Source organism: Delphinus delphis, chromosome 20 (assembly GCF_949987515.2).
Source record: "Delphinus delphis chromosome 20, mDelDel1.2, whole genome shotgun sequence".
Classification (NCBI taxonomy): Eukaryota; Metazoa; Chordata; class Mammalia; order Artiodactyla; family Delphinidae; genus Delphinus; species Delphinus delphis.
Window position 1 is genome coordinate 58,541,485 of NC_082702.1, and position 15,415 is coordinate 58,556,899.

The 15,415-nt window shown below is 65.4% G+C and overlaps 1 protein-coding gene across 1 annotated transcript in view; it reads right to left on the reverse strand.

Moving 5' to 3' along the window:
- The window catches only part of CBFA2T3 (CBFA2/RUNX1 partner transcriptional co-repressor 3), a 52,147-nt gene that overhangs the window by 13,256 nt on the left and 23,476 nt on the right, over positions 1 to 15,415 (reverse strand). Inside the window, exons 2-3 of the mRNA XM_060000409.1 lie at positions 5,750 to 5,896; positions 2,723 to 2,800 (exon numbers count right to left, since the gene is read on the reverse strand). Coding sequence (XP_059856392.1) covers positions 2,723 to 2,800; positions 5,750 to 5,870 — 199 coding nt within the window. The 5' untranslated portion in view covers positions 5,871 to 5,896. The remainder of the gene's footprint in view (positions 1 to 2,722; positions 2,801 to 5,749; positions 5,897 to 15,415) is intronic.

The window sequence follows — 15,415 nt, forward strand, 5'->3', positions numbered from 1 at the left end:
GAGGCCGCGCGCTCACGCCTCGCTGGACTAGGGATCTGGGGACGCAGGACAGCTCAGAGCTGCTGTTTTCTCAGGGCCGGGTTTCTCCAGGGCTCCAGCATCTGCCGGGGCCTGTGTGTGTGGAGACAGGGGAGCAGCAGCCCCCTTCTCCGGGCTGGGGATGCTGCTGGGCTCGGCTCTGGGAAGAGGCCCTTCTGAACAGCCGCAGCACGGGCGGAGGGTGTGTCGTCCTGCCCCTCCAGACCACGCCAACCCGGCTATCCTAATCTGGCTCTGGGGGGTGACCTCCGCCGTCTTGGCCTCGCCCAGCCTGCAAGGGCGGGAGCACGTGAGGTGACCGCATGCCCGTCCCTCCTCCCTGCGCCTCGGCTATCCCAGGGCTTGGCTCTCCAGGTCCCGGTTGCCGGCTCCACCCGCCTCTGCAGGCCTGTGGGAGGTAGTTCCCCTCCAGCCCTAGGCCTGTGCCCTCCCCCTCGGAGCTGGAACTGGCGCCCCCCGTTGACCCCGAGCCCACTGTCTGGGCGGCTCCGCACCTTCAGCTTCCATGACCGCCTGCCAGCGACACCTGCGAACGCTCCCCCCGGCCCCCCCGCCCTGAGCTGCGGGCCAGGGACAGCCACCTAAGCCCCAGGCAAGGGGCCTCGCAGTCCCTGAGCAGCACCCACGGTGCTCAAGGTCGCCTCCCGTCCCCCGGGGGCCCCGGCACTCCGCAGACCCTCAGAGGCAGAGTAACGCAGCCCAGCCCTTGTGGGCGCAAGATAAGCACCCTGGTTGGGAGTGGGCGTCCTGGACCAGCCCAGACATGCCGTGTGGGTGAGATTCGGGCCTGGCCCCCATTTCCTCATCAGCACACGGCCCTCGGCCCAAACCAGAGGTGGGGCTTCTGGGCCCGGAGGACGGGGTGTTCCGTCTGCTGCATGCTCCCCCTCGCAGGACCCAGGTTATCCTTCTCCCACCGGAAGGCGCCGGAAACGCCTGACCTGATTGCTTTTACGTGTTGGGTGATGGCTCATCGATAACCGGCCCCACGTAACAGACGTTTGGGAAGCACTGGTTGAAAGCCAGGGTTGGCGCCAAAACAGACGTGCTGCCTCTGTGTCCCGAGAGGGGGCGGGCTGCAGGCGTGGTGACCCGCTCCGCTCCGGGCCCGCGCCCTTCACTCGGCCCTTGGTCCCGCTTCTCCCTCCCTGGAGACACAGTGCAGGTTGAAACCTGTTTGCCCCCCTGCTCTGGGCGGCCTTAGAAGCTCCTTCCAGGACCCACAGGTGACACGCCGGCTCAGGGGTAATCCTACAGGACAGTCACTCTGGGGACTTCCTCTCGCTCTGGGATGGAAGGAGCTCCAGACACAGAACACGAAGGGCCCTGTCCCTCACCCTCTCCGAGGTGTGTCCAGGGCACCCTTGGACCAGAAGACTCTGCTGTTGTGCTAATTTTCTCTGTCATTGTGGAGCTGATGCCCCCCCCCACACACACACACCCTCGTCGAGACTGATGACAGCCGCTGGCGGTCACCCCAGACAGGCCGGGAGGTGGCCTGCTGCATGGGGACCTCACCGCAGCGGGGGCTCCTGGTCACTCACGGCAGAGCTGGGCCGTGGCTCGGGGTCTGGATCCTCAGGGGCTTCGAAGACGTGCGGCTATCCATGCCTCCTGGGACCCCGCCCGCCAGCCCCTGGCCTGGCCTTCCCGTGGCGCGCTTACCCGCTCGCCCTCGGCGCCTGGTCCTCCCGGCGGCCGGCCTGCCCTCGCTCGCTGCGCTCCCTCCCAGGCTGCCGGGCAGTCTCAGCCGCTTGCTAAAGAGACGCCGAAAATAACCCTCGGCCACAAGTGCTTTCATTCCCGCAACAGGTGTGTTACTAAGATAGACCACACGTGTCCCGGCCGAGGTTTGGGGGCACAGCGCAGCACCCCACGGCTCCCCCAGTCCCGGGGCTGGGCCGGGGGGGCTAGGACGAGGCACCGAAAACAGCCCCTCCCGCCAGCCCCCCTCCCAGCCTTGGTGCTGGGAATCGCCATCCTCCTGTCCACACAAAGCTCACAGGCATCACAGCACCGCAGCTCCGTGCACACGCCGGGCCCTAGATGATGCCACACCTGGGCTTACATCGGGCCGGTCCAGATGGGCGAGCCCGCTGCGCTGGCTGGCTGACACACACTGCCAGCATCGCCCCATGAGAGCCTCGCCTAAGGGCATCAGCTGCGGCTTGGGCGCTTGGACGGGAACGTCCACGAGTGACCAACATCTGCTGAGCACCCCGCGTGGGCCAGACTTCGTGCTGACGTGGCCCAGGGCCTCGTGCGATCACCCCTGGCGCGAGCGCCATAACTTTCTCTCTACAGGTGGCGGCCGCGGCCTGTGGACACTGTGCCTGGAAGGGGAAGCGTGGGGTCTGCCCTTGAGATGGGCTGTGGACTGGCCACTGACATCTGACCTTCTTGCAACTCTGGGACCTGCCTGACTCGCCCTGTTTTGAGTTGGGGAAAAGGAAGCTGAGCGAGGCCACCCGCCTGCCTGAGGCCACAGAGCGTACGAGCGGCAGGGCTGGCTGTGAACTCAGTCTGTGACTTGGGGGTCCTGGCTGCTCTGCTCTCCTGGGTCTGTCCCTTGGGCTCCATCCCCTAAGAGAGGCCTAGCCCGGCGGACGCAGGGGTGCAGGCAGAGCAGTGGGCGCCGGGCGAGGACCTCCCGGGAGGCCGCGGTTTTTGTTATTTTACTTACAAAGACAGACCATAGACCATTTTAAGCAGCCATGAAAACGGCCGTGGGGCAGAGACATCGCAGGCCCGTCCTCTCGATCTGTAAGCAAAATAAGAAAAGCACGCTGTGAGGAAGGAGGCCGGCACCGGACGCTGCCCTGGGGGGTGTCTACAGTCGGCCCCTCCCCTGCCTCTCGACAGCGTTTTGGGGATTGGGACTCTGTCACCACCTTGGGCCAGTCCACAACCTTCTCTGGGCCTCGGCTTCCTTCTCTGGAAAATGGGCTGGACCAGGGGATGTCTTAGGGCCGTTTCTGGCGGGAACATCTGGGGCTCCACAAGGGTTCTGGCACCTCCCTGGGTACGGGTGGGACACCCTGGCTCTTAACAGCTGCGTTTCTGGAAAGCGCCTGGTGACCCCACTCGGCACCATCCTCAGGGACCCGGAGCCCAGGTGATGGGCTAGAGGTCAACAGACACACCAATAGTGGTTCCGAGACAAAGCCCAGGTCTGAGCTGCCGCGAAGGGCAGAAGCACCGAAGAGGAAGAGAGATTTGATTCGTCTGAGCTGGAGTTAGTGGGCAAAAGCCACAAGGAGACAAGCTGTACCACTGTAAACAGAGACTGAGCCCCTGTCACGGGAGCAGGATGGAGCGCTAGCCCCTTAAGGGTCCTCCCCGCTGCCGAGTAGCTCCTTACATCCCTCCCCAGAGTTCTCTCAGCCCTCTGCCCCAGTCCCGAGCCACACCACAGCTTCAACTCTAAAATGAATTCGTGCCCAGGACAGTCACCAGGCAAGGAGAACCACAGCCCTCAAGCCATGGCTCAAGGTCAGTCTCTGGTCAGCTTGGCTCGCAGGCCGGTCCTGGGGAATCTGGGGAGGTTCTTGGCAGGAATCCGCAGGGAACGCGGGGGCTCCGTCTACTCTGGCTCCCACCAGCAGGTGCACAGACGCGGTTAACCCCCCTGCTTTCAGGGAATTCGTGGGTTAGGGAACGAATCTGAGGCCACCTTGGAGGAAGCCTGACACTTAGGACAAAAGCCCCCAGCAGCCAGAGAGCACTAGGCGTCAGCTTAGGAAAGAAAGACGCTCTTGTCTCTCATAACCTCCATGCCCTAAACGGAGCCGGGACCCCAACGAGAGGGGACGGACCCTGAGCCACACGCAGGCTGCCACCCGCACGTCTGTTCCCAGGCCTCACGGAGGCGAGCCGGTGGTGTCAGCTGACCCCAGCCCAGTCCACAGCCTGGAACATCTGGTTCCCAGACCAGCACTGTCTGGAACACGGGCTCCTGGACCGGGAAGAAAAGCAGGCCAGGGAGTCGCGCCCATGAGGGTCGGGGTCCCCGGGTCGGAGCCCTCGACCTCAGATGGTCTCTGCTGGTCTCTCCTGCTTGCAACCCGGACAACAGTTGCGGGGCAGGTCATCTTCCCAGGGGGAGCTGCTGTTGCCCCGTCAGGAAGAACTCCTTTTCCCGCCCGGGCTGAGCGTACGCGGGGGAAGTTTCGCCAGGCTGCAGCCTCCCCTCTCCACCCACGAGGCCGCACGCGGAGGCAGCGGTCCGTGGACGGAGACCGGCCTGCGGCTCAGCCCGAGGTGAGGACTGACTCTTCTGGAAAAGAGGGAGGGGTGACAGTCCCCGGGCGAGAAGAGTGAATGAGACAAAGCACGGCCACCTCTGGCCACTCCCGTGCGGCCAGTGCAGGCTGCGCACCCAGGATGGCGGAGGGCAGGGCCCACCCCAGTCTCCGGCACATGTGGGGACCCTCACTCAGACCGACCCCGGGGGAACAGAAGCTGGAACATTCTGTGCCAAGCGATGTGTGGGGAGGGGTGCTTGGTCATTAAGCTCCTACTGTGCAGGGGTCGCCCTGCTTTCAGGTGGCTGCTCCCGGGAGCAGGTGGTGTTGTCCCATCTCCCAACAGAGACCAGCTCACAGCCAACATCCTACAACAAGGGGCCCAGCCCGACCTCCTTCTCCAGGTGGGGGCCGCTGCCTGGCCTCGGAGGGCAGAACCAGTACCCTTCACGCCCAGATATAAAAGGAGCAGGCCGGGCCCTGGGGCCCACCCTGGGCTCTGAGCACAGCCCAGGACCCCGGGTGGGTGGAGTGGAGCCCGATGAAGCCGGTGGGAGCCAGGGGCCACCAGGCCAAGGCATTTGAGGTTCCTGCCCCAGAGACGGGCTTCATTAGGGTTTCAAAGCCTGGGGAAGGGTCCCCCGGTGTGGGGCTTTCTGGCTTCTGAACATGTGGGTGGGGGAGGCACGTGGACTGCCCGCCTAGGACACACTGCTGAGCCCTTGGTCGAGGGGACAGGGAACAGGGTCCCCCCAGCAGCCCAAGCCGGGGGTCTCCTTCTCAACTGCTCTGGCTCAAAGGACCGGGGCTCAGGTGGTGCCTGTGGATTCCGAAGCCCACCCAGACCCTCTGTGTGTGCCGAGATGTTCAACCCAGGGCCCAGGGCCAGCGAGATACCACCACGTTGCTGGCAGCCGAGGCCCCCCTGACCCCAGCTCCTGGCCCACCCACACACCCGGCTCAGGCCTGGCCGCAGAGCTCCTCCAAGGCCACAGCTGCCTCCAATGGGCCCTCCAGGGCGTGCAGGCCCAAAAGGATTCACCCACATGCAAGTGACCTGCTGTGTGACCATGGGGAATCCCTCATCCCTCTCTGAGCTCCAGTATAGCAGCTAACCTTGACAGAATGCTCACCGTGTGCCCACCGTGCTAAGAACTTCTAACTTGCTCGCCCTCACAGCAGCTCCTTGAGGCAGGGGCCATGGCCAGCCCGGCTTTACAGATGAGGAACGCCGGGCCCAGAGAGGTTAAGAAGTTTGCCCAAAGCCTCACAGCTACGAAGCAGAAGAGCTGGGACCCGAACCTCAAAGCTTGGGCCCTGACCCATGATGACATCCTCCCTCTTAAAGGCCCAACAGGGGCGTTTACAGGTCCAGGATGGAAGCTCGGACCTTGATGGGCTCGAGGGACCCCCGGAGGTGCCTCTCCCTGCTGCGCCCCTCGGGCCCGGGCCCTGGGGTTACTCACTTGTGTGGGGTGTGAAGGGGGGGTGTCGCGTGGCCCCCTGGGACGCGGCGGGCGGCGGGGGTGGCATGCTGGGGGGCGTGGCCTGGGGCTGCGTCTTCACCTCAGCTGGGGAGCCAGGCATCGCGGAGGCCTTCTCCTTCCGGTCCGCTGTGGGCGTCACGGCCACCGGGGTGGGGGAAAGGAGAGAGAGACAGAGAGAGAGAGAGCACGGGTGAAGCAGGCCGAGGGGCACAGGGGTCGGCGCCGCCCAGCCCCACCTGGTTCCCGGCTAAGGGCCCCAGCAGCTGGACGTGGGCCTATGTTGCTGGGGGCCCAGGTGGGCGACTCCCAGATGGCCCCCAGGTAGCTTCCGGCTCTGCCTACAGAGCCCGTCCCAGGCCCCAGCCTGCCCTAGATAAGCCCCAGGTGTGCTCACAGGTGGCTGCCATCCCACCCACCTAGGACCGGAGAGCTGGCTTGGGTCGGCCCATATCAGGTGGGCTGGAGGGTGTAGTTTTCAGAACTCTGGCCAGCCAGAGCCGGGCTGGAGTTCTCACTGTGGAAGTGGCCCTGGGGGAGCCTGGATTGTCTCTCCTGCAGACCAGGGAGTCGGGCGGCATCCCCCAAGCCTGCGGTACCCCGATCTGCTTGCATCAGCCCCTCCTGGAGGGCATGTGCAGACAGCCTCCCCACCCCCATTCCTGAACTCAGCAGGTCCGGAGCGGGCCTGAGACTCCGCACTTGTAACAGGCTGCCGGGGAGGCCCCCGGGGCCGCAGCTGCCCAGGTATTCTTTGCAGGTGGAGGGGGGTGAGCCTCTGGGCCTCCCCCCTCCATCTTAGCTCAGGGTCAGGCCGCAGAGACCCGGGAGCAGCGGCTGGGATTGTGGGTGCGTCCCCGCCTGTAACGAACAGGCCCAGCCCACGTGGCCCCAGCCACTGCTCGCCCTGCTGACACTGACGGAGTCTCCCGGGGGCCGGGGGCCGATGGGGCCAGGCTTGACACCTGTCAGCCACCACCAGGACTACAGCTCTGTCCCTCTGCCTCTGCCCATCCTCCCCTCCCCGGGGTCCCGCACGATCTGGGCAGAGGTGGAGACGCACATGCACCCGGGCAGCCACCTCCGTGAACAGCGATGATGCTAATGAACGGCATTTACCGCTACCTGTGCCCCAGACCGTGCAGACCTCCCCTCATCGCTCCCACATCCTCCTTTACAGAGAGGAGATGCCCTCGGCACTCCAGGGCCCAGGGGGTGAGAGCAGAGAAATCCCCTCCCCACCGGGCCCCACGGAAGGGGGAAGCAGCCGCTCACCAGCAGCCACCCGGCCTCGCAGCACCTGCTGTCCACTCAGCTGGCCTCCCTCCCGCCGGGCGCCCTGCCCCCCAACAGCCCGTCTGTCAGGAGGCTGACGGCTTGGCACACGTGTGCCACAGCTGTGGGGGCCCGTCAACGCCACGCCTGGCTACGGGGCTGGCGGCCAGTCTCCAGTGACAACCAAAGAAGGAAAACGTGGCCAGCGCCGTGGGCTCCAGGCCACCTCTGTGGGGTGCAGCCCCATCCTGGCCAGCCCTTCATCTGACCAGGCCACCCTGGGGCAGGCAGTCCCGCCAGCAGGCCAGGGAGGGCGCTTAGGGTGCCAGACTGGGACGCCGGGGATGCAGGGCCTGGTCGGACCTTCCAAAGCCCTTCCACGTCGGGCCTTCACCGGAGCATCATGGGTGGAGCAGACCAGAGAAGTGGATGGAGAGAAGCCGGCGGGAGGGGGCCATCAGGGAGGGTGGACCGAGTGTGCCCGCGATGACGAGGGTGCCACATCGCAAGGAGTCTTGCGCCCACCCCACTGATGCCTGCCGGGCCTGTGGACGGAGCAGGCAGTGCCCTGCTGGTGCCCGGAAAGCAGGCCCGAGGCTGTCCACTTACAAAGGAGACACACACACGCTTCTGGAAGATGACAGTCGTGGCTCCTGTTCCCAGGAAACCCTGTGAGGGGGACGCTGCTGCCAGCCCTGTTTTACAGGCACAGAGAGGTGCAGCCATCCACCAAGGGCACACAGCACGTATGGTTTGGGTGGGTCTGCAGGGTTCCAAGGCCTGGTTGACATCAACACGAACTCTCCTCCTTGCAGGAGAGGCAGCAAACCCAGGTGGATGGAGGTTCTGGGCTGGCTGGGTGGGGGCACCCCTGCGGCTCTCCCAGGTCCCACCTCCAGCCCTGGGTCCTGGGTCCCCAAGGGCTGTGCACCGTGGAAACCCCACAAGAAACCCCACAGGTCTTGAATCTTGTTTGAGTCTGGCTCTATTGCCTCCTGGCTGGCTGTGTGACCTAGGGCCAGTCACCTCACCTCTCTGAGCTGACTCTGTAAAGGCTGAGGGCAAAGCGCTCAGTGAAATTCGGTCACGGTTTACGGAGCAACTTGTGCGCCGGGACCCTGCTCTGGAGGCTGCCCTCGGCACGCACCCCAAGCCATGAAGCAGAAGGTGACAGAGCCCCTCGGGGAAGAGCAGAGGTGGTGTGGAGACGGCGAGCGACAGCAATTGTGGTCCAGGAACAGAGAACACAAAGGCAGCAGGGAGTGTGCAAGGCCTCTAGCTGTGCAGGGAATCGACAGGAGGCTGGCTGGGCCGGGCCGGTGGGCAGTAGGGAGCCAGTGAAGGTTCTGCACAGCATCCAGTAGACATCATCTCTCCTGCCTGAAACCCTCCTCCCCTGCACGTGGGGCTTCCCAGGGTCCTACCCCCCGGCCCGCTCCCACGACACCCAGAGCCCCAGCTCCAAGCCCTCACACCCCCCCCGGACCACTCCCCCTTCCCTCCTGGGGGTCCAGCTCCGACCTCATGTCCTCAGGAGAGGGGTCCCCACGTGAGACATGAGGGTCTCTAGCTCCCCTGGAACGTTACCCCCCGAGATGACCTTGTTTCCTGGCTCACCTGTCGCAGGGTTTCTGGAAGGCCAGCCACGAGAATGAGGTCACCACCGGCAGCCCTCCTAGAGGGGTCTCCCTGCTCAGGGGCCAGAGGGGGCAGGTCGGGGGGTCCTGGCTGCCCTGCCTCCAAGGTGGGCCGACACGGGGGCTGCTGAGGGGCTGTGGGCGCACCCACAGCTCACCCTGCACCCTTGCCTACCTTGGGGCTCGCCGAGCGAGGACAGCAGGGTGCGAGGGAGCGGAGTCCCACCCTCCTGACGAGTGGCTGCCTCTGAGCCGGGCTCCCCACCTCCCCGGGGTGCAGCATGGGTCAGAGGAGGAGGAGAAGCGTTCTTGGTGGGGGGCCGAGCGCCCGCCGTGGTCACGCCACCCGCGGCGGTAGCTATTATTACCGTCCTCTCGCCGCCTCTGCACCCCCGAGTGGGGAGCCCGGGTCAGCCCGCGCTGGAGCCAAGCCTGCCCGCCTCTGGCCTGCGTGGCCTCAGGGCACACGGCTAACAAGCTGCCAGACAGGCAGCCTCACTCTCCCAGGAGCCGGCTTCCTTCCCAGCCCCTTTCAAGGGCCCGCGCCAGCCAAAGGCTGCTCCCTCACCCCCTAAGACCCACTGCGAGGCTCGGACCCCCGAGGGCTAGGGCACAACCTTCCTGCCCATCTGGCAGCCTGGGTAGGGCCGTGTAGGCAGGACCCTGCACCCACAAGCCAGCACGAGCAGGAGCTGGCCAGGACGCGGGGGCCTGGGGAGGGGCCCGCTGTTGGGTGCTGACTGCTGGGGGCCGGTGAGGGGGCAGCTCCCACCCCCGCCAAGGCTGCGGCAGCGGGGACGTCCCGGCAAGTTCCAGACTCCACCCAGAAAACCTGGGCCGGCCTTGTGGGGCAGCTCTTCCCCCCTCCCCCATTCTCAGGTACCTCTGCCCCCAGCGTCCACTCCCAGGGGTCCTCAGCCCCGGGGGAAGCCAGGCCCCGTGTGCTGCACGTCCACACGGCATCTCATTGGATCCTCATGGCCCCCCCAGAAGGCGCTGTCAGAGCCCCTGTACCGTGGCATCCTGTGCCCCGCCTATGAGAGGCACTGACCCCATCCATGGGACCCCGGGCTCCAACGGTCCCCCTGCACCCACCCCGGGTCTGCGTTTCCCCCACTCCTGATTCTAGGGTCATTGGGGGTCCTCAGCCCGAGACCCTCCACCCAACACCAGGGGTCCTCCTACACAAGCCCCCTTTTAGGGAGCTCTGATCTAGCAAGTTGGTTATGGGGCCCAGGCAGCTGAATGTATGTCAAGTTTTAAGTTCCTTGTTTCTTATGAGATTAATATATAAATAACAGCTTCCCCCACGCTGGCTTGGCGCATGCCCCTCATGCCTCAGCTTGCCTACCCCTCAGGACCCCAGGGACCGACTTTGACTAAGAATTCCATACCCCTGCTCGAGGACACACTGCGCCGCAATAGCAGCCCCAGGAGGCAGGTCCTGCCATCGCGCCCATTTTATAGATGGGGAAACTGAGGCTCGGGGAGGACAAGTGACTTGCTCAGGGTCTCAGAGCCTGAGGGCAGCAGGGACCGAGCCTGGGGACTCTCCATCAGAGCCTCAGGCCCCCGCGCCCTGCAATCACTTGGGAGACTAGAAAGTTCTGAAGCCAACCCAGGGCTCCCTGCATGGGCCGACCAGCACACGGAAAGGGCAGCTGCCTGGGGTTTGAGGCCGGGGCAGGTTCATTGCTCTGAGTCAGTGGGTAATGCCCCGGGCGCCCTGACTCTGGGGCAGGGGAGGACAAGGACCACCTTCCCAACTCCTCGGGCTCTTTCCAGACGTTAGAGCTCCAGGGAGGAAGAATCGGGCCGGCCACAGCATCCCTGTCCCTTCCCCAGCCCCGTCAGCAGCCAGGGGCCAAGCCAGCAGCCACGGCAGCCCCAGAATCCCACACAGAAATGAAGCAGAAGATGGGGCGGAATCTGAAGACACGTCTGGGCTTATCCCCAACCGGGGCTCCCCGCCAGCTCTCCTGGAGTCCCCCACAGCGCCTCGACCAGAACGGCGGCCCTTGTGCTGCCGGGCGGGAGACATCTCCAGGGGTGCCAAACCCCGCACCCATGGTCCTGGCTCAGAGGTAGGCAGACAGGGGCGAGGCGCCCAGCCAGTGACTCGTGACCCTCTCACAGCCCTCGGAGGCAGACGGTGCTCTCCTCCATCCTATGGATGGGGAAACCGAGGCACAGAGGGGCTAGGCGACCTGCTCTGTTCACACAGCTGAGAAAGGGCTGGAGGCGGCCCCCGTCCAACCTTCTAACTGTCCGTCCCCCGCTCCCCACCGCCCCATTCCGATCCTGTAGGGCGGGGGGTGGTCCCCGCTGGTGACACCCAGTGAGCTGGAGGGTGAGACGCGAGCGGCCCCCCTCGGGGCTGGACTTCCTCCCCTGGCCTCTGTCGCAGCCCCACCCACTGCCCCGCACTCCCAGCCCTCGAGAACATTCCCAGACCCCTGCGGCGCTCCCCAGGGCCCCGGGAGACCCTGCGTCTTTCCCAGACCGCGGCTCCAGTTCCCACTACACGTCACTAATCTGTTGACAGAGGAAGCTGCTCTCTGAGCCGGGCGCAGCCGGTGGGAAAGAACGTTGAGGGTGCGGAACAAGCCGCCCCATCCATCACTGTCCTTGCCTCCTGTGTTCCCAGCCCGCCCTGCCCGTCTGAGAACCGGCCACAGCCCAGCGCTCCCAGCCCTGGGGTTCTAGAGCCCTCCACGGGAGGGGGGCCATGAGCACCGGCACAGCCCATTCCCCATCCGTGCGCCGCAGAAACAGCGGGCCCCGCTTTCATCTTTTGTGCTCTGATTCTGCCGTTACCTCATTTGACCCTCACAGAAGCCGCAGGAACTGGGAAGGTGGGAAGGTGGGCCGGTACCGACGGGTAGCACAGCTACGGTGACAGAGTCCGGACTGCGAGCCGGGCCTGAGCTGAGCAGGCCACACGGGTCCCCCGGCCTGGGAGGTGGCAGATGAGGAGACCGAGGCTCAGGGCCCAGAGGCCACTCTCTCTGTGGGGTCTCGGGACGTGACCTGTGGCGCACCCACACCCGGTCCCTGGCACTGACCCGCAGGCAGGCAGGGCTCCCCAGGCCCGTGGTAGGCTCGGCAGGAGGCCTGCACCCTGAGGAGAAGCCCTGCGCCTCGGCCCCTCCCCTGCGAGCGGGTGGCCCCTGGGCACACTGCCCGGCCTCAGCCTCCGCAGCTGTAGGTAGGGGACGAGGAGGGAGCCCCACTGGGCCCGGCTCTGAAGTGCTGGCCTCCGCCCTGGGCCGGGCAGCCAGCCGAGGTTCTGAAGCTCCTGCCGAGGTGGACCGGACGCCGGACTTTCTTGGAGGCAGAGGGGCGAGCTGGCCCCAGAGACACGTTTCCTAAGAGCATTACCAGGTGGCCCCCTGCCCCTCAGCCGGCATCCTGAGAGTGCCCCAGGACGCTCTGTGACTGGCCGTCCCCTCTGCCCTCACCTCCCACACTCTCCTCCACGCCTTTGCCTGAATGCGACCATCTTTCTCAGCGAAACCAAGTGCCCAAAGTAGGGCCAAGCGCACAGGAGGTGCTCCACAAATGCTGTGGACTCAGGACCAAGGGAATGGGGAGATGGTCCACGGACAGCAGGACGGTCACAGCCTCGCCAGCCCCACAGGCTCCCTTTCGGCAGACGCCAGTCCTGAACCCCCAGCCCAGAGCCTCGGCCAGAGACGAGGGGAACCTTCCCAGTCAGGTGTCCTCTGGAGCCCCGTCCTCCGTCCTCGGAAGGCCTGCGGGCAGGGCAGCAGCTGGCTGGTGTCAGGTGTCCCGGGAAGAGCCCAAGGTGTCCCCAGCGAGGGCACACAGCCACCCGTCCCCGGCGCCTCCGGGCACACTCTGTCCTGCTCAGGCCAGACTCTCCCGGGAGGATTGCAGTGTCCCATCCCCACAGACATCCTGCCCAGGGCGGGGCAGCCCATCCATCGGGGCCCAGCCTGGGCTCCTGGGACCCTTCATCCCACACCAGCCCTCGAGGAAGACGCCGCTATCACCCCGCTTATGGATGGGGACAGCAGGGCCCAGAGTCACAGTAAGCGAGGTGCTTTCCCATCAGGTCCAAACTCTGTGTGTGACATTCGGGGCCCGCACGGCCTCATCTCCGTGTCCTCCAAGGCCCCGACGGTTCCCGAGTGCCCACGCTCTCTCAGGCTCCTCCTCCGCGTGGCGGAGCCCTAGTCCGGGTGGATGTCACTGCCCGCTGACGCGATAAGGAAATCGAGGGGCTGGAGGTCGGGGTTCACGCAAGACCACAGCTCAGCGAGGCTGCAGAGTCCTGGCTCTGGCACCACTGGGTCCCGGCCAGGATTCCCCTCCCTCCTTCCCTTCCTTTCTTCTTACACCCCCTATCACACCACCGCTATGAGCCCCAAAGCCCCCTCTAACTACCAACAGCCCCCGACCCCCCACAAGCACAGAGGAGACAGAAGCGGGTGTGTCTGTGGGGAAGTCAGGCAGCGCACGCTTAAGTCCACGGCTTCAGGGCGTCCCTCGTGGGCAGCACCCGCTCGAAGACGTGCCCGTGTGTCAGACACGGACACCGTGGGGGCCCTCGGACCCCGGTGCAGCGTGGTCGAGCACGGCACCGTCCCCCAGCAGTGACAGCTCGTGGAGGTGAGAGCAAGGTGCCTCGGCCCACGAGCGGCCCTCCTGAGCGCCGGGCGCCCACGGGGTCCCACTGCGTCCACACGAGGGGTGGACGTTGTTCTGCTCACGCGGTCCCAGGCAGGTTTCTGGCCTTATGACCGTCAGGCGGGACCTTGGAAGCCGTGAGAGACACAGGCGATGCTGGCGGTGCAGGCGAGTCCTTCCGGAAGGCCGGCCCCGAGCACGCCCTGGGGACAGATTCAACTCCTTCGAGCTCACTGACCACTGCACACTGGCTGCTGTGGGGCCTGGGCAAGGCGGGACAGACCCACTGCCAGCGCGCAGAGGGGGCGGCGGGACAGCGGGGGCAGACACCTCTGCTTAGGTAGCTCCTGCCCCCAGAATGCCCTCCCCTCCCCTCAAGGCTTCCCGGAGGGTGGGTGGGGGGTTTCTCTCCTGGACCCTGGGGCTCTCGAGCAAGCCGGGCAACCGCCTGAGGGCTAACGTCCTGGAGCAGGAAGAGGGGCACAGGGACCCTCCCAGAGCCTCCCAGTGGACGCGTGTGGGACAAACAAGGGAAAAGCTAGGCCTGCACCCCAGGAAGCAGCCGCGTCTCAGAGGGGCCTGTGACCCCGCCGGACGGGGCTCTCAGGCAGAGGCGGAGGGACTCGGGGGGCTCCAAGGACATGGGGTGACCCGTCACATCAAGATGGGCGGGTTTGACCAGGAGGCTGACCCCTCCCCACCCCCTCCAAGGCCAAGGTCAGGGGACGGCTTGTCTTTGATCCCCAATGCTCTGCAAAGCAACGCGAATTCTGGGGGGCGGGCAGCCCTAATGAGTCCCAGGAGCTGGAACTTGGGCCGCTTCCCACATCTGGTTTCAATCAAGGTCTTCGCCGACCGACGAACCAGTAATAATATACACAAGGATTAGTATCTTCCCTCCCTTGGTCTGGGCGGCCCTCCCGCCCCCGCTGGCGCTCCAGCCACGTCCCTTGGATCCTCCCGCGTGGCCCTTCCCGGTCCTGGGGTCTGACCGGGAGGGCTGTTCCTCTGTGCATTGCTGCTGCCGCCGCCGCCCTTCCCGCTGCAGAGCGCTTAGCCACCCCGGCCGGCCTGCCTCCAGGGACCCTGTGACCACCGGGCCTGTGGGTGACAACAAGGTCACCCGTTGCCATGGCAACAACACTGGGCCGGGAGCCAGGAAACCTGGGTCCCCCATCCTGCTCTGTGACCGACTGACTGTGCTTTTTTTTTTTTTTTTTTTGCTGTACGCGGGCCTCTCACTGTTGTGGCCCCTCCCGTTGCAGAGCACAGGCTCCGGACGCGCAGGCTCAGCGGCCATGGCTCATGGGCCCAGCCGCTCTGCGGCATGTGGGATCTTCCCGGACCGGGGCACGAACCCGTGTCCCCTGCATCGGCAGGCGGACTCTCAACCACTGCGCCACCAGGGAATCCCCGACTAACTGTGAATCCATAAAACCACCCCAGCATGGCTCTGAGCCTCGGTATACCCCCATCGGTAAAATGGGCCCGTGACTCCCTCTTCTCAGGTCGGGGGTGGTCTTAGAAAAGGAAGCGTAAGGAGCAAGGCCACCGTGGCTCCTGTGTCGGGGAGGCTCCAGGTGGCCTCCCTCCACCCGTCTCAGCCTCTCGGCTGGAGTGTTGGTGGATTTTCTACCTGAGGCCTCGGTTTTCTCACCTGTGAGATGGGGATGAGAGCAGAGCCGCCCCGTAGAGGCTCGGAGGGACGGGACATGCTCAGCCAGAGGCTCCCAGAGGCCCGTGGGCCTGGCACCAGGCGGGGCACAGCTCTCATTTTAAACGGGCTCCCTTTTGCTGGGAGCTGCGTATGTGCCTGGGTGCCAAGACCCCCTCATGCTGACAGAGCCCTGATGTGTAAGACCCGAGTTGCAGATGGGGAAACCGAGGCACAGGGCGCGTGCCCGGGGTCACACGGCCATAAGGCAGCAGATCCCACACGTGCAGCCCTCTGGCTGACGACCCTGCTGGTCGCAGGAAGAGTCCCTCACTGAGGACCCTCGGAGCCTGCCCAGAGGGGTGGCGGTGAGCCTCTGTCTGGGGGTGGGGTGGAGGGGCCACAAGAGAATGTCCTGCTACTCAGGGC